The following is a 22763-nucleotide window of genomic DNA, read 5'->3' as shown; positions in this document are numbered from 1 at the left end:
GACACACTAATAATAGAGGGTTCCTCAAACATGTGTGAATGAAACAAAACACACCTCATCAAAAACACAACTATGTTTTGGATGAGGTAACAACATTATAACATGTTTTCAAGAGTCAATTTTGTGTAATTTGGTAAATATTAAACAAAATTGTACAAATACAATAGGGCTGTTGTGGAAATAAGACTTCTTTTGCAGGCTGATGAATGTTGAAGCAAAGACAAAGTTTATTTCTTGCAAGAAATGGGTCCAACAGCATCTCTCCCTAATGTCAGACCCCGAATGATGGAAATCACTAGGTTTATATAGTTTGAGATAGTCAGAGGACATACATTTCAAAGTAAGGATGTGACACTCCTACTGAGGTGTGGTCAGACAAGCTCCTGAAGGCATTCATGAGCTTGATCACCTCAAGAGTCAAAACAATACAAGGTGTGATACATTTCAAAAGGAGATATCTCAACACCAACTGTTTGGTCTGATTGCATCTATCAGCACATACGTTATAAGGAGTAATACATGTGCTGATATCTTGACAAGATTAGCAATTTGACAAGATTAGCAATCAAAAGGGAATAAAAGGGTTTACATGAAAAGTTTTCTAACACTGTCTTTGACTACCAAACCAAGTAAGTTTTAGTTACAAGACCAAGTGATTAAAATAATCTCACAATATTTGAATTTCCTTTACACATCCCTCCTTTTGATTATTCATTAATAATTTCACATTTTTAGCTTCAGCATCAATGTATTAGGATGAAAATAAACAAAAATAATAATAATTAAAAACAATAACAACAATAATAATGATAAAAAATAAAAATAATTATACAAAAAGATAAGATAATAATGAGCTAAAATAAAGATGCAATTAAAACAATTTCTGATAAAACAACTTGTCATCAAAAACATTATTTCCAATTTAAATGCATCATCATTATCATCATCATTACTGTCTTTGACTACCAAACTAAATAAGTTTTAGTTACAAGACCAAGTGATTACAATAATCTAATCAACATTTTAATTTCCTTTACAGGGCTCTGACACATTTGTAACCTAATTAAAAGTAATTATAATGGCTAAAGTTATGACTGAAATTTTTTTTTTTTTTTTTACTTAAAGTATTGACACTTAGGTTAAATGATAAAAACTACATGAACTAGATGAGTGCATGAGTACTACATGAGTAGTTTTAGTAGTTAGTAGTAGTAGAGACTAGATCCAAGTTCCTGTGCATGTCCCTTGAAGCAATGACAGAATAAAAATGATAATTTATGGTTGACTAAAATTAGCATGGATTTAAGTCAACTAAAAATAAATTTGGTTAAAAGACTAAGATTTTTTTTTTCCTCTTGTCTAATCTAACTTAAGTATAAGTCACAGAATTCATTCTACTTGTATTGTACATCATCACCATGACACTACATTTGCACAGTACACTATCTCACTTCACTTGAACTTGAATTCAGAACAAAAGACTGTCTTGTTTATTTTCTGGAAATTAATATAGAAAGACATATTTATTAGTTTTAAATAAGACAAAAATCGGACATGAAGATTCATCAATACAAGAAAAAATGTGTGAGCTTTTTACTAACCATACAGTCTAATTCACAAATATGTTGGTGTTGCTGTAGTGAGGTGATCCACTCTGGCTTGTTCCATGACAGTACTGTATATTTCTTATAGTTTATTTATTGCTTAGTTTGTATCATGCTTATTCGGTGACAGATCGACATGCAGAAGACAATGAGGCTCACGGGGATTATCACCCAGGGAGCCAGCCGATTGGGTGCAGCAGAGTTCATCAAAGCCTATAAGATCACATACAGCTTGGATGGCCAGAGCTACAACACCTATAAAGCAGAGGGCCAGAGAAGGGACAAGGTGAGACTATATGGAATAAACCAGTGATTCCCAAACAGGGGGATATGAGTATGTTTTATTTAGAGATAAATCTATTGATGTTTTGGGTTTTTTTCTTCTTTGGTTTAGTCATTGTTTAGATCTACCTTATCCATGGTTAAAGGATGTTTTTTTTCCCCTAATCATGTTACACTGTATACTTTAATGGCTCTACATACATAATTCTAAATTGCTGATAGGAGGATAATTCAGCATTCTCTATAACAAATATGTATCATTTCTGGACTGTGTCAGTGTAATCCTGCAGTTGTCCAGGTCTGATCCATAATAAAAGCCAAAGTTAAATCTATCAACTGGACAAAAAGTGGTAGGAGTGAAGACGTTTCGCTGCTCATTTTCAGTTTTGGTGAGATTGCTGGTGGATACTGCCTTATATCTATCTGAAGGGAGGAGCTAACTACACTGAAACTGTAAACAGCTATTGTTTACAGTTTGTGTATGTGTCGTAACGACTGACAGGGTGTCCAAAGATTCAGACTTAGGTGGAACGTTTGAACAAAGTTTATTTAGAGTCACAATAATATGAATGAAGGTAGACGTGGCAGACAATCTCCGCCCAGCTATCAGCCAGATATCAGTATTCAGCACGTTAACTTTATTAAGTAATTGTAAAATTTTTAGATGATCACTTACATCACTACATCTCATAGGAAAACATAAACTATATTGCACCATATTTCAAAAAGTTATCAATTATGTAATGTTAAAGAAAAGTCAACTTACATATTTTTTTAATAAATCTCGTTTGCGTTTTGGGACTTTTTCGCCAGTCTCGTGAAAAAAGACTGTTGCTTGCCCAAAGTTGCCTTTAGCTTAGGGCTTTTTCTGCACATAGTGTGGGTAGTTAGCATGGAGCTTTTGTGACACGTAGTGAAGAGTCTCTCCACATTGTGCCACTTTGCAGTCACCACAGTCGCCTCGCAGATGAGACTTATGCAAGTTCTTTTATAGTCGTAAAATCCGTTGTGAAAGTTATCTTTTTTTTTCCTGCCATGTTTTTGTGGTAACAAACTGCATTCAGCGCACATCTTCACAGCGCTCGTGAGCTGAGCACTGGTTTTGTCACAAGCACAATACTAACCTTTGAACTGAGTAGGTCAGAGTTCAACTTAACTTATCTAAACTTTACGTATAGTGAACATACTTTTAAGATATTGTCATTTTTTAATCTATATAAATGCAAGGGTGATTTAAAAATAGCGACAGAATAAAATAAAATTTTAGATTAAGCTCATTAGTGGTGCCCGTGGGCACAGTGTTGATGATCCCCTGCTCTAGAATAACCTTAAGTTTCTGTTTGTATTTATTTTATTTTTTTTACCTTTTGTACAATTAAGATGAATAAAAAGTCTCCAATATTTGCTAGTACACCAAGGAGTGAAGTAGTTTCAATGAGGGTAAAACAATAGCTGTAACTTCAAAGTTAGGCAAATCCAGGGCTGAAATGCAGGATATTTATGAACGAAATACTCCAGGTGTTTTTGATGAGGAAACCACATTATAACATAGATAATAAAATATTGCACTATAGAACCTGTAATAATAAATTGTAGACAGCTAAGTGTGATATTTGTGTATAAGATAAGATATGCCTTTATTAGTCCCACAGTGGGGAAATTCCAGTATTGCACCACACAGTTAAAGAACAGAAGGAAAATGGTACATGCAATAAAACAAGATAATAGATAAATAGCTGAAAATTATTTAAAAAATAGACTTAAAAATAAGCTAAAAATAGACTCTAATACAACATCTCCGTAAAGTGACTTGAGTATTGCACATAGGTGTGGTTGAATGACACATGTTCAGTGTTAACAGTGTTCATTAATAATAATAATAATACATTTTATTTGTTAGGCGCCTTTCAAGGCTCTCAAGGTCGCCGTACATACATACGTAAACAATACAAATTGAAACAATGTAAAATGATTAAAAATACATTTAAAAACAAATATAGATTAAAGCAAGTATAGATTAAAAGACAGAGCAGTTATGGTCAGAGTGGTCAGGGTGAGAAGACCTTTCTAAACAGATGAGTTTTGAGTTTAGATTTGAAGTGTGAGAGTGAGTGTGTGTTGTGGAGGTCATGGGCGAGGGAGTTCCAGAGCTGGGGAGCAGAGCAGCTGAAGGCTCTGCTCCCCATAGTGACAAGACGGGCAGGAGAGACAGTGAGGTGCAGGGAAGAGGAGGAGCGGAGGGAGCGGGCAGGTGTGGAGATGTGAATGAGGTCAGACAGGTATGGAGGGGCCAGGTTGTGGAGAGCTTTGTATGTGAGGAGTATGATTTTGTAGTGTATGCGGTGCGTGATGGGGAGCCAGTGGAGCTGTTGCAGGACAGGTGTGATGTGGTGATGGGAGGGTGTGTGTGTGATAATGCAGGCAGCTGAGTTTTGGACCAGTTGGAGTTTATGGAGTGATTTCTGTGGGAGTCCGAACAGAAGAGAATTGCAATAGTCCATACGGGATGAGGTGGTTCTGCTGACACCACTCCACAAAGTCCTGTGTTAATCCTCTGTACTCCACATCATCATCATCCTTGATGAGACCAATGATGATGACAGAGTCATCAGAGAACTTCTGCAGGACGCAGCTGCCTGTGTTGTGTCTGAAGTCTGCAGTGTAAAGGGTGAAAAAAAGGGCGTGAGGACAGTGCCCTGGGGCGCCCCCACACTACAGGTCATGAGATCAGACACGCAGTTCTTGGCTCTCACAAACTGGGGCCGGTTTGTGAGATAGTCCAGGATCCAGTCTGCCAGGTCACAGTCCACCCCGGCGGTCTCCAGCTTGTCCCTCAGGAGCAGTGGCTGGATGGTGTTGAAAGCACTGGAGAAGTCAAAGAAGAGAATCCTCAAAGTGCTGCTGGGGTTCTCCAGGTGAGACAGTGAGCGGTGCGGCAGGTAGATGACGGCGTCCTCCACTCCGATGCCAGGCCGATACGCAAAGTGCAGCAGGTCCATCGTTGAGCTCATGGTGGAGCGGAGGTGGCCAAGGACTAGTCTCTCCAGTGTCTTCATCAGGTGAGATGTCAGAGCCACCGGCCTGAAGCTGCTGAGCTCCTTGGCCTGTGGCGTCTTGGGCACTGGTATCACGCAGGAGGTCTTCCAGAGTTGTGGTACCACCCTCAGCTTTAGGCTCATGTTGAAGACATGCTCCATAACTCCGCAGAGTTCATCTGCACAGGACTTAAGCAGCCTGGAGCTGATGCCGTCTGGTCCTGCTGCCTTCCTGGGTCTGATCTTCTTGAGCTCCAGTCTCACCTGAGCTGTAGCAAATGACAGTGCTGGGGGGATGGGTGAGTCCATGTGTATTGGTGGGCTGAAGAGCAGAGGTGTGAAGAGGTGCAGGAGTTCCACATTGGCCAGCCGGGGAGGGGAGAGCAGGCAACTGGGTGGGGGGAGGGGTGGGTGATTGATCAAATCTCAGGAAGTGAGAATTGAGGTCGTTCACCCACAGCAGGTCCCCCTCCGTCTAGGCAGGAGGTGTTTTGAAGCCTGAGATAGTCTTTAGACTTCTCCACACCCCCTGGATGTTCTTCTCCTGTAGCTGTCGCTCCATCCTTCTCTTATGGCTGGCTTGGCTTGTCCTGATTTTCCTCCTCAGCTTCTTCTATACAGCCTTCAGCTCCTCCTTGGTCCCTGACCTAAAAACTCTCTTCTTCTCCTTCAGCAGAGCTTTTATGTCAGGTTTAATCCATGGCTTGCTGTTCGGAAAACACCGCACCGTCTGTGAGGGAACAATGTTTTCAAAGCAGATGTTTATGTAGTCCGTGATGCAATCAGTCATTGCATTGATGCTTTGACACTGTGGTGTCAAAGCAGTCTCAGAGAATCCTCACTCTCAGCAATCCACTTCTTCACCACACGGGACACCACAGGCTGCCTGTGCACAATGGGCTGGTACACAGTCTCAAGATGGAGAATGTTGTGGTCAGCTCTACCCAGGGGAGGCAGTGGGAATGAAGAATAAGCCTCCTTGGTGTTGGAAAAAAATAAGTCCAATGTTTTATTGTCTCTTGTGGGGCAGGTGACATACTGGGTGTATGTGGGAAGAACAGGTACAGGAGATGCATGATTGAAGTTTCCAGAGATTGGGAAGAGAGCCTGTGGGTGCTTTGTTTGGAGTGTGCTGGTACAGGAGTGCAGCGTGTCACAGGCCGTCTGAGGTATGAGGTGTGTACTGAGGGCTGTACTTGTGCTGCGTCTTCTCAGGTCTTTGTGGGGAACATGGACAATGACAGCACCAAGACCAACCTGTTTGACCCTCCCATCGTGGCACAGTACATCCGCATCATCCCGGTGGTGTGCCGTCGAGCCTGCACCCTGCGCATGGAGCTGGTGGGCTGTGAGCTCAACGGTAAAGCACTCACTGAGCTGTGGGGTCTGACACTGGGTGGGACTAATGCGTACAGGAAAACAAAGCAAAACTGTTCAATAGCTTAAGTTTATGTTGGCATAGTATTTAATTTTTGAGTATAAAATAGTTTAAAAATGTGCTGTGAGAACAATATGGTTTTATATGTCATGCATACATGTTTGAGTAATCTACCAATCTCTGCCGGACCCTATTTGACCCCTCCTATAGTTAGCTGTGCACCCTATCCAAAGCTCAGCCCACAAGCCTACATCATCCATGCTCTTGCATATTTTATAAATATACAAAACAGGATAGGAAACAATTCACTACAACTTCACAAACTTGATGCAATGTGCAATCATTTTCATGAGCGGGCTGCATGCTGATTGTGTTGTGTTGGCACTCTGAAAGGTGAATGACTTAGCGGGGAGAGCAAAACAAAAAAATAAAAATATACCCTCTCTTTGCATGGCCGTTACATAGGCCTCTTTCTTCTATGTCAAATGACATCCGACTATAGAATGTTGTGAACACCGAATACATAAAAGACATAAAACAGATAGACAATAGACTAGACTACACTTTTAACTTAAAGTAACATGGACATCTGCTTTGGGACTGCCATATATGAACACGCCCAGAGCAAAAGCATAGCATGTTCTGTTTGTCTCTCTGTAGAACCCTGCAGAGTGCAGTGTTCGTGGCTGTCACCACTGTCATTAGGAGGATCATACCTCTAGAATATGACATGTTGGCATTAGGCATTCCTCTGTTTTACGGTCTTATTTTCAGGGCTGTAGTCAACTGCTTTCACACCACAGGGACACTGGTCATTAGAAAAACAAACTGGAGCTATCTGCCACAGCAAACTTTGAGCTGGCACTTGGGCAACATGGTGTGAATGTTTACACAGACACTTTTTATTGTGTTGTTTAAACAGGGCCATGTGTGGCCATGTGGGAAATGTTGACAAATCATCAAATTATTGCAAAATGAAATACCAGAATAATTCAATATTTTACCTAGCAGTAGTAGTTTTGGGGTGGACTGGGGGACAGGTTCATGGGAGCTGAAAAGGTAAGCAATGTTATTTTTAAAGGTCCTTTATAACAAAACAGTTAAAACAAGATGTAGGTTAAAAATTTGGCAATTCCAGGGCTGAAATGATCCAAATCATTCTAGTGAACATGTATGGAGTTTAAAAATACAGGGGAGTGCTACCTGTATCACTCAATGACAACACAAGGTGAAACAGAGAAAAGAATAGCCTAAATATACAGGGTTTGTGTGTTATGTTATAACATGTGTGAAGGAAACAAAACACAATTCTAGGTACGTTTTGATGAGGCTACAACATTATAACATGACATTTTGCATAGGCCCTTTAATTACAAAGACTCTCTGTTGATGCCTTGGCATAGTGTCTGGGCTTTTCACTTGTGGCCTTGATTTTAGAGCTACACAATAAGAAATAAAAAGCTTAAAGTTCTAAAGTTCTGTGATAAGGACATTGTGATAATTGTATATATATTTTGAGATAGTCAATCTTTTATTTAGTTTGACTTCTGAATTACAAACACTAAACCCAGACTATGTTTGGACTATACCCTAAAATTTTAAACTAAACTAAATTGATGATTTTGCAATGTATTGTGAAGTCTTATTCCTTCTTTACTTCGAGAGTCTCACTGGCTGTTTCTCTGTCTCTTCACTCTTTCTCCCCCTCTGCTCTGTCTATTCCCTCTCTCTCTTCCCGCCTCTCTCTTTCTCTGAGTCTCTTTACCCTCTGCTCCCTCTCTGCCCCTCATTCTGTCCCTATCCCCCTCTTTCTTCCCCTCTTTCCTATCTCTGCCTCCCTCCTTCTCTCCTTCCCCTGCTTCTCTCGCTCCCTCTTTCTTTCTCCTCTCTTTTTCTTATCCTCTCTCTCTCTACCTTGTTCTGTCCCTCTTCTACTTCTCTCTCTACCTCTCTCCATTTCTTTCTTATCATTTCTGTCCCTCTCCTGTTTCTCTCTCCTCTCTTGCCCCCCCTCTCTCCTCTCTTCTGCTTCACTCCTCTCTTGCCCCTCCTGTTCTCCTCCCTGCTCCGCTCCTCCCTCTCTCACTCTGACAGTGTATTCGAGCACAGCAGGTTGCTCGGAGCCGTTGGGGATGAAGTCTCGCCTGATCTCGGATAATCAGCTGTCGGCGTCCAGCTCACACCGCACATGGGGGATCGACACGTTCACCTGGCACCCGCAGTATGCCCGCCTAGACAAGCAGGGCAAGACCAACGCCTGGTCACCTGCCAACAACAACCACTCCGAGTGGCTCCAGGTCAGAGCCATCTCAGGAACTACAGCGATATTAGGGTGGTTCCCTTCACTTCTAACACATTTTTCATACCTTGTAGAATATGTGTTTAAAGAGGTTGCATTATGCAACCTTTTTGAGCTTTCTACCATGTTACAATGTTTCTAACCTCATCAACATGCCTGAAGAGGTTTTAGATGTCATCTATGCATGTTTGAGTACTTTAGCGATCTCTCCCGGGCCCTTACAGTTAGCAGTATGTTCCTGTCCCATGCTCAGCCCACAAGCCTACATCACCCATGCTCCCACACAACAATTCTCCAAAAGCATGATGCAAAACAACACCTGACGCGCTGTGTTATAGTTTCATTAGCAGAATGCATGCTGATTGTGTCGTGATGTCACTCTGAAGGGGGGGAGTGAAAAGGGAGTAGGGACTTAGTGCATCAAAAAATGAAAGTGAACTTTGTTTTCAGGGAAAATATAATTTTCAAAACAATAAAACTAAATATGGTGATCTAAATATATGTGTTAGCAGTTAATACCCCATAGAAGTGTAATACCCCCTCTTCAATAAAAAACTAATATATTTAAAATAAGACATATAAATATCATACAAAAATATACAAACCTTATCAACCTACGCTCAGTGGCTCAGTGGGTAGAGCTAGAGATACATAAGTTTTACTCATACTGTGGTTCCTAGATTTTAGCCAAAGGAACAGCATTTCCATGGAGACAAGCAGGAGGAGGCCCTCCATAAGTCAGATTTGTGGTAATGCAAGCCCACCTAGAGTGAGGACACATGTTTTTCTGTGCGATAAAAACATCCAGAATGGAAAAAAGCATTCGAACTATTTGAAAAAAGTTACATACTATGTCTTTAATAAGATAAATTCAGTATGTTGATTGAATAATGTAAAAGGTATACAGGATTTCAATAATAAAAAACAAAACATTACTTTTGAGAACCTAGTTGTAGATTAATGTAGATTTGAATAAATGTTATAATTCCCTAATCTGGTTTAATATATTGTCTTGTATATATTTAAATCATAATCTTTGACAAAGTACAACCATAAGATGGATGGATGGAAGGATGGAAGAGAGAAATGAAGGATGCATCTAATAATGTTGTTTCTGAATATTGTAGGTGGATCTTGAGAAGACGAAGCGCATCTCGGGCATCATCACACAGGGTGCAAAGGACTTTGGCGTGGTGCAGTTTGTGTCTGTGTTCAAAGTGTCTTACAGCAACGATGGACAGAGCTGGAGAGTGCTGAAGGATGAGGGGACGGGAGAGGATAAGGTGATACATGGGCTCACAGTAGTGTTGTCACTACAATAATAAAATTTCAAACTTGATTTTGGTACTAAGATTCGATACTCAATACTGATTTCGATGCCATGACGATAAGAAAAAAAAATATTTAGACTATAGAATGACTGTGTGAATGTGAACATTATATTGTATTACTTTGTTTTATATTCCCATGTAGCCTTATATCTGTGTAATCCCTCAGCTGTCCAGGTAGGTTCCATAGTGATCCATGAGCGTTTACTAGTCTATGCAGTCATATACTTGTTCTGATACAGGGCAAGATGATTCTGGAAAGGTTCATTTCTGTCATGTGAATGTGACTTTTTTAGTATTGATATCTGCTCAAATGAGTATCTAGTTTTGATACTAGTTTTAGTATTGATTAGTTTTTACTTTTACTTTTGACAACCCTAACTCAAAGTATGATATAGGACAATAGGGCTGCATGATTAAGCAACAGTGTCTAATCACAGTTTTTCACAGCTTTGCGATTACATTTGCGATTTATGTTTTCATTATACGATTCTGTTCAAAGTTCACATTTTAAACTCATCCAGTAAAACTGACAAAAAACTGAAATCTGAACTGATAAACTAATACAAGAATCACATTTCAGAACATGTTTGTACAGATCTAAACTACAGGATTAGCAGTTTTTATGCTAAATAACTCTGGGGATTATCTTGTTTGTGGAGGAAATTATGGTACTTCAGAAATTGCAGCCTAATTACATTTGCTAATTACATCAAAAAAACCATCACAATTACCGTGTTTTCCGGACTTTGAGTCACACGTTTTTTCATAGTTTGGCCGGAGGTGTAACTTATACTCAGATGCAATTTATATATAGGAGATTGGGCGGTCGGATGAGCATTCAGAAGGGTCTTTACCTTCTTTGTGGTTAAGCGATATGATTGCTGTGTCCATTGATCGGGGGAGTATACCTTTTTCACAGAAGTTATGGAGCACAGGCTTGAACAGAGGGATTAATTGGGGCCATAAAGTTTTATAAAATTAATTTGTATATCCGTCTGTGCCTAGTGACTTCCAGAAGGCAATAACAAAATGGTTTTCAGGACTTCATCTGCTGTAAATGGAGAATCAAATTTTTTATTTTTTTTATCTTGGTCAGATAGAGTAGGGAGATATTTTTTCCAGATAATTAGTTATCTCAGTTTCTGATGGATTTTCTGTTGAGTATAATTGCATATGAAATTTTTTGTTTTATTGACTCAATATTATATTTGAGGTTTCCCTCAGAAGAATGTATGTATTTAATAGTGCAATCACCTTGTTCTTTTTTCAGTTGGTATGCCCGTAATCTGGTTGGTTTATTTCCAAATTCATAGTGTCTTTGTCAAGTGAAGAGTAGCATCTCTCTTGATTTGTTCTGTTTGTACTTGGTTGAGTTTGTTTTTTATTTCATTTAATTTCTCATTTTCATATTTTCTGGTGTTGGCAATTGTTTGTGATTTTGTTCTGCAACTTGTAGTTTTTTCCTGCAGCTCTTTTGCTTGTCTGTTTGCTTCTTTTTTCCTTGCTGATGTATAGGAAATGAAATTATCTCTAATGACAGCTTTCGCGGCATCCCATATTGTGGCAGGGCTCACGCATGTGTCAACAATTTCTTTAGTGTATTGTTGGATCCATTTCCCAATATTGTCAATTTTCTGCACAACTAAGTAATGAAGAATTAAATTTCCAAAATTTATTTTGAGATCTGTGATTTGATATTGTAAGAGAAAGGTGGTGAGTGATCAGAAATTAGAATTGGTCCAATTGTGCATGAAGTTACTGATGAGAGAAGGTTATAAGCAAGAAGAAATAGTCCATTCTAAAGAAGCTATCGTGTCTTGCCGAATAAAACGTATAGTCTTTTGTTGTGGGGTTGAAGTGCCTCCACACATCAGTGAGCGCTGTCTTTTTGGTTGCCTCCTCTAAAGCTTGTGATGTTTTTGGATTGCCCAAGCCTGTTGAGCTTCTATCCAAATTATTGTCCATATAGCAGTTGAAATCCCCACCAATAAGTCCTAATTTGTTGTTATATTGAGAATACAATGTTATAATTTCTGTCATACATTGTGGCCTATCTTCATTTGTGGCATAAATATTTAAAATAGTAATTGCATTTTCGAAAATTTTTCCATTAATTATAATATATCTGCCCTCTGGGTCGTCCTGTTGTGATTTAAGAAGGGTGTATTTTTATTAGAATAGCAACTCCCTGTTTATTTTGGTTATAACTTAATACACTGTATTGTAAACTGTATTATGTATTCCAATAATGAATAATAGACCCAATCTCTTTTGAGTGCTTTGTGTTTCCCACTGGACAAATGAGTTTCCTGTAGTAATGCAATATCAACCTTTAGTAGGGTGCCTTAGACCTCTGACATTAAACGTGACCACTTTTAATGTACTTGCCATATGATATTTAATACCGTAAATTTCGGACTACCTCAATATAAGCCGCACCAGCTAAATTTGAAAAGAAAATCAATTTTGTCCATAAATAAGCCGCACCTGAATATAAGCCGCAGGTTTTCATATTGTAACATGAGATATTTACACAGAACACCGACACGCTTTTTTTTAAACTGTGCCTGAAAATTGGCATCAACACGACATCAACACGGGATGAACACATCTGCAGGTTTAGAAAATAAAGCTGCACCAACACGGAAAATCTGCTTTTATTTCCTCTGAAAACTTTTGTCGTCTTTTTACATTGACCAAGTTGGATTCATTGATGCCGAGCTCAGGCTGAAAGAATGCGCCTCTTTCAGCCTTATACTGCGGCTCTGCGTGGCTTGGGAACTGACACTGACACAGCTCACACTCCTGCGTAAAGAGCCCTGATTTTCAGACGCTGTGTGCACAGGGGTCAGGAGCAACTTTCGCCCGTCCCTAATGACACACTAATAAGCTCGTCCATAGATGTATCATGAAAATCCTGCTGGAAATCGCCACAGAAATCTATTTGATGTAGTAGCAAGTTTATTATCTGCGCTTGTCTCCGCGATGGCGTATCACGTACAACACATCAGACAAGACACACAAAAGTAGAGCCACAAGCGAGTGAAAATGAGCCAAAACAAAAGTCTTTGGAGAGCTTTTAACAAAGGGGAAAAGGCCAACTGAAGAGCCAGAAGAGGAGACTACGATCTCCAAGAAAAAGAAAGATAAATTTAACAGACAAAGCCTACTTAAAATCTGGGTTTGTCGCTACAGGTGACTCACGCACAGTCCGCTCTGCGTAACATGCGGGAAGGCAATGAAACCTTCACAACTGCTTTGGCACATGGAGAATAAGCACCTGGGATTAAACGATATGCCTTTAGAGTTTTGGGTTTTTTTTGAAAGAAACTGCGGAGCAGAGTAGACATAATCACATAATCAGCGCATGTCGTAACGGTGCGGGTCAGGACCAAAGTATGCAGACTCAGAGCGGGTTGACCGTGTTTATTTACAAGTCTTTGTGAATCAAAGTCTTAAACAGTTCAAATAACACACACGAGGATCCAGGAAGCAGGAGGCAGGCAGGACGGACGGAGAGCGGGTCGGGACCGGGAAGCCGGGGCTGGAGTGAAGACGGGAGCGGGGACGAGACCAGGACAGACAGGGCCAGCGTAGTCCAAGGAGCGGGACCCAGGGTAAGAGACAGGCGGAATGCCAGAGACCAAGACAGGCAGTGCAGAGTGAGATGACTGTACCGGAGCGTAGAGGCAGGAGCAGGAGCGGGCGAAGGCAGGAGTCTGGAAAGGTGGCAAAAATCCGAAATGAGAACAAGCAGGCGGGTAACAGGAATGCAAAAACAGAGCTGGAACATTCACGTTTTACACGCGGACGGTCTGGCTCCGAGTGTAGTCTGCCGAGTCTTTTTATGCGCCACCACAGGTGAGGGTGATTGCGCTAATGCGCTCCAGGTGTGAGCAGAAGGAGTCAGAGACTCTGCCCAGCTCCAGACAGACAGGTGAGGGAGGGGGAGAGAGAGTACAGGAGGGCAGCACAAACAGACATCATGACAGCGCAGGGCTCAGACTGATGCAGCGGTTTGGTGAGTTGTATTTTTTTTATGCACTTAAGTTATTTTTGCCATATTTATCTGCCACGTGTAGAAGGCCTGTCCGTGAAAATAAAACCCACATTATTCCGTTACATTATTGTTATTATACACAGTGTTATCTTCATTTTAGATGTCAAAAAGTATTTGCGGCTCCCAGTGTTTTATTTTACGTGGAAAGTGGGTCCAAATGGCTCTTTGCGTGTTAAAGGCCGACCCCTGCTCTATTTCCTTCTTTATCTTAAAAACTGCATCATATCCATTTCATGATGCGCAAAATGATCGTTCAAAAACTAGTGAATTCATCAGAGCAGAATCTTTCCCCACGTCTGTCTCACTTTTACGTTTACAGCTAGAGAGTGCCCCCCAGGGGCCGTTATCCAGTAAAAATTCCATAAATAAGCCGCACTGCTGTATAAGCCGCAGGGTTCAAAGCGTGTAAAAAAAGTAGCGGCTTATAGTCCGAAATTTACGGTATATGTCTGTTAGTCACATAAGTAAGTAAAATAAGAGTTGTAAAAAGCAAACTGAATATTTATTCCAATGCTCGCCGGATGCCCCCCTCCTGTCTCCATTTCATCTCTTACCCCCATCCCCCCTCCCTTTCCTCACCATCTCCACGCCACCTGCCCACCTTCCCCCATCCAGTGCTGTTCCCCAGGTCATTCCCCCCTTCAACCATGCTCACCCTACGTCCCTCCCTCCCGTTCATCCCCGCTCGTCTCCCCCTTACCTCCCCACCACCCTTACATCTAGTCCCTACTTGGTTAGAGACCTTCCTAATAGTGTCCCAGTCAAGTATGACTCTATAAGTGTCTCCTAGTTCACCACACACTTTTAAATACCTCTACAGATAACAGATCCACTTGATAAGAGTGGACTGTGAGTGTGATCTCTTTGAATTATCACAGTATATTGTCATTGTGCATTCGCGCTCAGTTAATGACTTCTGTTTTTCAGCTTTCAAGTAGAAAAAAAGAAAAGAAAAAGTAGTCTCTATTGTAGACGATGTATCACTCACCCATCGCTTTTTTAATATCCACATATTGTGTCAGGCCATTCATATTGTCTTATTTGTTGATCTTGCGGTAACAGTCCTCCACCTCACGTGGCGAGGGCAACAGCTTGATTCGTCCTTCGTGTAAAATCCTCATTTTACATGGGTTGTAGTGAAAACCTCAGAAGATGCCCATGTCAGTAAACTGATTCTTCATGCCATTAAACGCTTTCCTCTGGTGAACTGTCTCTGGTGATAAGTCCTGAACAAAGTTTAGTTTACCTCCTCTTGTTACATTTTTATCTCTGCACTCCTCAAATGTGCTGTATTGCAGTAACAAGTAGGAACCAATATTATTATGAAGAAAATAAATAATGTATCCAACGTACTATAATAAATAATATTCATTGTTAATAAAATAAGTACAGGAGAGACTGCACATCCCTTAGCCAATCAGGAAGCAAAACACAATGTGCCTTCATACACTGTAAAAAAAAAAAAAAAAAAAAAAAAATGCATGCAAAATTGCACAAAAAAATATCTGTGAAACATTGAGACCGTGAAAAGTGAACCACGATATAGCAAGGGACCACTGTACTTTCATTTATATTACCATGTGGCTTTATATCTTTATATCTGTCCTCTTCATTTCATTTTCATTTATTTATTTATTTATTTTGAGCAAATGTATAAAGTACATTTAATGCACATTTCACTTCTTATTTTTTTGTATTTAAACTCGAAAAGGAGTGGGAAGAAGAAAACTTATTAAGTCCCACCACTATCTTCCCTTAGGACATAAATTGTTTGTTTAAGCTTCCTATTCAGGAATATATATGCATATATGCATACACATAGATTAATTAAATTCATGACAGTAAATGCAACAGAGAAAGTACAGTATGACTTTGTTTAAACTGGTCTCTCTCTCTGTATTCAGACCAGACCATGTCTTTATATAAAAACTTTAATTTAGGAATACTTTGGCATTGCTTATGTTTTAAATCCAGAGCATTTCACAGTTTCACCTCATATACATCCATCCATCCATCCATCCATTTTCTTCCGCTTATCCGGGGCCGGGTCGCGGGGGCAGCAGTCTAAGCAGGGACTCCCAGACTTCCCTCACCCCGGACACGTCCTCCAGCTCCTCCGGTGGGACCCCAAGGCGTTCCCAGGCCAGCCGAGAGACATAGTCCCTCCAGCGTGTCCTGGGTCTTCCCCGGGGCCTCCTCCCGGTGGGACATGCCCAGAACACCTCCCTAGGGAGGCGTCCAGGAGGCATCCTGAGCAGATGCCCGAGCCACCTCAGCTGGTTCCTCTCAACGTGTAGGAGCAGCGGCTCTACTCCGAGCTCCTCCCGTGTGACCGAGCTCCTCACCCTATCCCTAAGGGTGCGCCCGGCCACTCTGCGGAGGAAACCCATTTCAGCCGCTTGTATCCGCGATCTTGTCCTTTCACCTGGAGGAGTTCAAGTATCTCGGGGTCTTGTTCACCTCATATACAATCACACAAAAACTTTTACGAGTGGTTCGAACATTAGGTAAAATTTTCATAACTTCTCAAATTCAAAAAAAATTCTCTCTTTAAGAGTAGGGATGGGACAATATTAAAATTTTGTCTCATGATTATTGTGACCAGAAAAATCGGGATTAACAATATTATTAAGATAATTACACTGGTCAACACTAAATTTATTGTCTAAGATTTTTTAGCTGATTTAGGATCATTTTGATGTGATCTGAATCCAAAAATCACATTGGTTTTGCTCAATCAGCTCAACGTTCTGAACTAAGCTACATATTTGTTTTTGGACTATTTTGTTTACATGTATGAGTATTTTCACGTCATATGATGCAAAATTCTGTTATATTTCTCGCTATAAACAAATTCTGAAGATTTTGCATGTGCCAACTTATGACTAATTGTTTTTTTTTTATATTACAAGTGAATGAAATGGCTTCGACTAGAAGATCTTGCAAAAATAAGCCTGACATATTCTGCTACATCTGCGGTGAATACACCAATGTTCCTAACAGGAATCAAGTCACAAGTTTCATTAAGCGTGCTTACCATGCTTATTTTGGTATTAAACTTGGTGACCAAGATGAAGCTTGGGCGCCATACATGGCATGCAAGTCATACACCGAGTATCTGCGTCAGTGGACTAAAGGCAAGAAGAGTTGTCTGAAGTTTGGAATTCCCATGGTTTGGAGGGAGCCGACATCAATAGCTACTTCTGGGCTATTGATGTGACTGGGATCAACAGAAAGAACCGAAGCAGCCTCAAGTATCCTGACCATGAATCAGCACGTCGTCCTGTAGCTCATTGTGATGAAATTCCAGTACCTGTCTTTGTAGAAGTTCCCGACATCAGTGACAAAGATTCCTCCAGTGTGGTTTTAATGATGATGCTCCACATCCTTTTTCCCAAAAGGAGCTAAATGTTCAGGTTTCCTGAGAATCTGGGATCACTGAGTGATGACCAGGTGGAGAGATTCCATCAGGACATAAAAGAGATAGAGACCAGGTATCAGGGACACTGGGATGCAGTCATGATGGCTGATTACTGTTGGACTCTGAAGAGAGACATCCCTGCTGCTGAGCATTCAAGGGGTTCATAAAAACAGAAGTTCATGTCCTGAATTTTGCACAATGATAACGTAACGTTCCAATTTACATGTACTTACCTTTATCAATTAACATAATGTAACATTTAATTCATACATTCTGTTAGAAAACTATTTTTTATCTCCTAAAATATTTTTTTCAGATGAGAAATATTAAAGAAAGTCAACTGATAATGTCACAAAATTGTAATCAATTAAGTCAGAAGATCGGATTTTTCAAAATCAAATTAGCATAAAACCCTGACCTGACTGAGAAAAATGGATATCATTTTTGGATTCAGTGGTGCTAAATGGTCTTAATTCAGTTGAAAAAACACAGACAACTTTCAAAAATGTTTTTTTTGTAACCCAGTGTTATTAAACCAAAGCAGTATAATATCCTCTTATGTGGACAACAGGACCTTGTAGAGAAAAAAAAATGTTTTGTGGCCTAGACAATCCAAAATGTGTTGTCCACATATGTGGATGCCAAGTCTTAGGAGGTTATAGGTATTCAGATTAATTCATAGTTGTTCTAAAACCATGCGCCACTGCTAGCAAGCTGTGCAATCAGCTGTGCAAAATGCTATTCAGCTAGCGTTAACCTAGTAATAGCAAAGTCGACACAAACACGTACCATTATTCGTAGACATCCAAACTAACACAAACTACATTCAATAGTTTATTACACACGGTATGTTACTTACGATGGATATTTTCCACTCAAGTTTGTCAAACAATGCAGGATGGCTGTCTCGCAAACGTGCTTGCAAGTTGCTCGTGTTTGCCCTCGGAGCCACAACTTTTTTTCAGCAGGCTCTGCAGATTGATGGCTCATCTGATTGGTCTTGTTTTTCAAATCCATAATAATTCCACACATCAGACTTCACCTTCTTGAGTGGAGGATATAAATGAGATCCACTGCCTGCCCATTAGCCATGACAGTGACTGACAGTGCGGAAGAACCATCCCCAATTAAGACTAGGCACAGAAGCTAACACAGTGGTTCTTAACCTTGTTGGAGGTACTGAACCCCACCAGTTTCATATGCACATTCACCGAACCCTTCTTTAGTGAAAAATGAAATATACATTTTTTCAAATTGAAGACACATGTATATTACTGGTGCACAAAATGAACTGTGCATTAACATCATTGTGTTCAAAGAATAAAACCAATACAATGTATGAACCCACAACAAATTTAATTTTGTATTGTATTATGTATTCCAATAATGAACTTACTGTATTTATGCTATTTATTATTTTTAACATTTTAACACACACCCATCACCTAATTTCCACCAGGCTACAATAATAATGAAAATTTACTGCAAATCAGTGTGACTTCTGCTGTTGCCTTTGAGAGACCAGTTCAGAAATGCATGGCTTCACCTTGGCAAGTGCCACTCTCATGTCATTTTCACAGCAAAGTCTGTTTCTTTTCTTCGTTTTTATGTCGTTTTATGTTTTTAGGCCGTTCGAACGGCTCATTTAAGTCGGGCGGGTACTTTGATAGCAATGTTCCCTCTAATTTTTCACGAGTCTGAGCAAACACACAAACTCCCTGAGCGGTCCCATGGACCACTGTGGACCTGTGCACTGTGGCCATGCTGGCATCGCCTCCATCCAAGTTAAATGGTTTATTAAAAGAATCAAATTATGGCATTTACATTTCTGTTGTAAGACTTTTAATTAAGTGCTTTAGCCCACTTATACAATGAAAATGACAAAAATCTTGCTCATGACCTGTGTAGTATGTTAATGCTATTGGAAGTATAAATATTTCATTTTCACTATGGCAAAACATGAGCTTCCAACCAAATCAAGCCAACTGTAAACTCCAATGTTGAAAACAGACTTAACATTTTTATGATAAAGCTCTGACTTGTATTATGAGTATAAGCCATTTATGAAGCTTTTGCTTGATTTTTACAACTCATAAACTAGTGACAGTATTCAATGACCAATACACCCTGAGAGGAATCTGTATCTGCACACCCAGCTGCTCTATTACTGTACATTTACATAACATATCAAAACACAATATATAATGTGTATTTATATATAAAATATATTCAAAACAAGTGGTATGGGTCAAAATAAATATATATTTACTGCAAACAGTGACACACACACACACTTCAAAATATAAACAAACACACACTGGAAACTAAAAATACACTGTACATGTGACAGTGTGACAGTCATTCTGTGACAGAGGTTGAAGGAGCAAGTCCCACTCGGACCAATTTCTGTCATTATTGTGTTCTTAGTTCTGTCATTGTGTCCTTAGGCAAGACACTTCACCCAAGTGGTGTGTGCTTGATGATTGGTGGTGGTCGGGGGGGGCGCAGATTGGCATTAGCTAATGCTAATGATTACACATAATACACATGTGACCCACAATTAAGCCAATAGCAGAATAAACCACGCTTACCAATCAGGAACTTCATCCAGTCCATTAAAACATAAGGTCCTCTACTCCTGAGTCCACCATGAGATCTTCACTCGGTTCCACGAACTGCTCCGGGTCCGAGATGCCTTTAGTTTCACTTGCACAAACATCCACAGTGTCCTCGGTCGCGTACTTTCTTTGTTTTGTCCGTTTCGTCATGTTTAAAACGCAAAACTGCTGCAAAACAGTGCGTAAAATTATGCAATTACGCACGGATCTTTGCCCGAGGGCGGGCCGTCGCAACGTTAAGGGGTTAAACAGCACTTAGAATCATTAGCGAGTCTTCACTCCGCATTGGCCACATCGGCTAAAACACTGATAGCAGCACATGAGGACGCCTGTCAATGACGTTGATAAGCTGCGCAAATACGTATGTGAATCACATAATTGGCTGGAGCAGCTAGTCACAGGTCACACTCAATGACTCACATTGAAAAATAGGGCAGATGAATTGTTGTGTGTTTATTTTATTTTCAGTTCCGGTTCGATTTTTTTGTGCGCAGCACAGATTTTCTGTGTGCGGAGACCGTGTCAGCAGTGCGCAATTGCGCACGCGCGCAGCTTGGTGGGAACAGTATTCAATAGGCACAGCAAAGGGTGCATTTATGGGACACAGCCAGGTCTGGAGACGCTCGCAGTCCGCGAATCATATGAGTCGGGTGCGTGTCTTGACCTCCGCCGAACCCCTGGGACTGACTCACCGAACCCCTAGGGTTCGATTGAACACAGGTTAAGAACCACTGAGCTAACATGTTTTATTGTTATGATAGACGGCCCCCTTGTGAGCAAACACCAGATCTAACATCTAAACATTGTATTGAAACCAGAAACATGAGTCAGTCTGCTGCTGTAAAGGTGATTAAAATCATGTGCGATGATCATGATGATTAAAAAATGCCATAAGCGATTAGCGATATTATCTTATATTGTCCCATCCCTATTTAAGAGCAAAACACTTTTGCACGTTACATGGTAATAACTTTTTGAAGGCTTTAAATAATATAACTACAGTACAATATTTTAAAAGGTCGGGAAATTTTAATAATTTGACCTGAATGAAAAGATAGTGAGTATGATCTGGAAAACCAATCTTGTGAATGATCTGCACTGCTCCTTTTTGCAATAACAATAATGGGTTAGTTGAGCACTGGTAATTGTTTCCCCATATTTCCACACAATACGTGAAATAAGGGAGAACCAGTGAGCAGTAAAATGTACATTGTGATCAAGATATTGTTTTGCTTTAGACCAGAGGTGTCAAACTCATTTTCACTGAGGGCCTCGTCAGCAAAATGGCTACCATCAACGGCCATATGTAGTTGTGAGGCAGTATAAATGTCACTAAATGTGACCAAATGTCACATCAAATAAATATAACTACTTTATTACTTGCTAAATAACTGTTTCTGTATTTATTACTTATTTAAGTTCCAAATATTACATCTGTGTAACTGCATATCTCCTGATAAACTGACATTTTTCAAAGTGTGTATCGAGGCTCACTACTCACAGACCATCAGCACTCCTTCAAAAACAATCTTTTAATTATTTGGCAATTTATTGTTTTTCTTGAAGGCTAACTTTTGAATACTTAGCTCCTTGTTTCGTGTCAAAATGCGGATGTAGATTGTACTCTTTCACAACCAATCCCGCCTTATAACACAAAAAAAACATACAAATTTTTCTCCTTGGAGCACAAATTTGTATTCGCCTTAATCTTTCTTGAAACTACCCTCCATGCTGACAATTTTTCTCTTCCTGAACATTTTGGGAAAATTTTTTGCAAATATATCTCAGTTTCACTTGTTGAGTAAATCTCATTAGTTTCTGGTGAATGCACACATTAAATCAGCATTTTAAAATTACAGTCATGCCTTTTAATTTACCTTCTGGCAGGCTACATAAAATGATGTGGCAGGCCACATTTGGTCCGCCGGGCCTTGAGTTTGACACACGTGCTTTAGACAAGATCAGGCATTCTCAAGTTGGTATGGCCCATTATTCTATTTTCATGATGATTTGTTGTTTCCATGATCATTTTTGTCCATAATTACTCCTAGGAATTTATTCTCAAACACATTTTCAATTTGCACACCCTCAATATTTATTTGTAATTCTGGGTTGGTTTTATTATCACCCATTACCTTGGTTTTATTTAGATTTTTATGAGTTTATTTGTATCTATCTCTTGTTTTATTTTATTTAGTTTCACATTCACAGTGTCTACAAGCTCATTATAATCTATGTTAGAATCAAGCAGCTAAGCAGGGGGCGGGGTCTTTTTAAAGGGGTGCTGCCACAGGTGGAAGGTCGTGATTGGTCAGGCTCTTGATTGTTGCTCCAATCAGACGTAGGGCCCTCCAGTCAATCAATAGCCAGCTAGAGGAGCACCACCTGGAGAGGTCCATGGAGAGACAGCAGGGACAACACATGTAGGAGGAGCTGGAGGCCCAGGGCCGTAACAATCTAAACTATTATAAAAAATGTTAGTGTCATCAGCAAAGATAATTAGTTTTAATGAATATGATACATTAAATATATCATTCATATAGAGATTATAAAGCATGGGCCCCAACCCTGACTCCTGGGGAACACCAAGGTCCAGAGCATTGGTGATCTCTTCTACTGCTTCAGTTATTGCCATGGAATTGGCTCTTTTTGCTCTGAAGCCATATTTTTTCTAGAATATTTGAGAAGAGAGGCAACAGTGAAATTGGTCTGTAATTTGTGAAACTGTGTTTATT

General features: G+C 40.0%; 1 protein-coding gene across 2 annotated transcripts in view; it reads left to right on the top strand.

Annotated features, from left to right (window-relative positions):
- The window catches only part of LOC117389783 (lactadherin-like), a 73017-nt gene that overhangs the window by 36126 nt on the left and 14128 nt on the right, over positions 1–22763 (top strand). Inside the window, exons 6-9 of one of the 2 annotated variants that reach the window (XM_033987509.2) lie at positions 1735–1890; positions 6137–6281; positions 8394–8596; positions 9726–9881. In XM_033987509.2, the coding sequence (XP_033843400.1) occupies positions 1735–1890; positions 6137–6281; positions 8394–8596; positions 9726–9881 (660 nt within the window). The remainder of the gene's footprint in view (positions 1–1734; positions 1891–6136; positions 6282–8393; positions 8597–9725; positions 9882–22763) is intronic. The other variant, XM_055231279.1, reaches the window with a different exon arrangement.

Source organism: Periophthalmus magnuspinnatus, chromosome 3 (genome assembly GCF_009829125.3).
Source record: "Periophthalmus magnuspinnatus isolate fPerMag1 chromosome 3, fPerMag1.2.pri, whole genome shotgun sequence".
Lineage (NCBI taxonomy): Eukaryota > Metazoa > Chordata > Actinopteri > Gobiiformes > Gobiidae > Periophthalmus > Periophthalmus magnuspinnatus.
The sequence above is the reverse complement of the archived record's forward strand: the minus strand, read 5'-3'. Positions and strand labels throughout refer to the sequence as shown.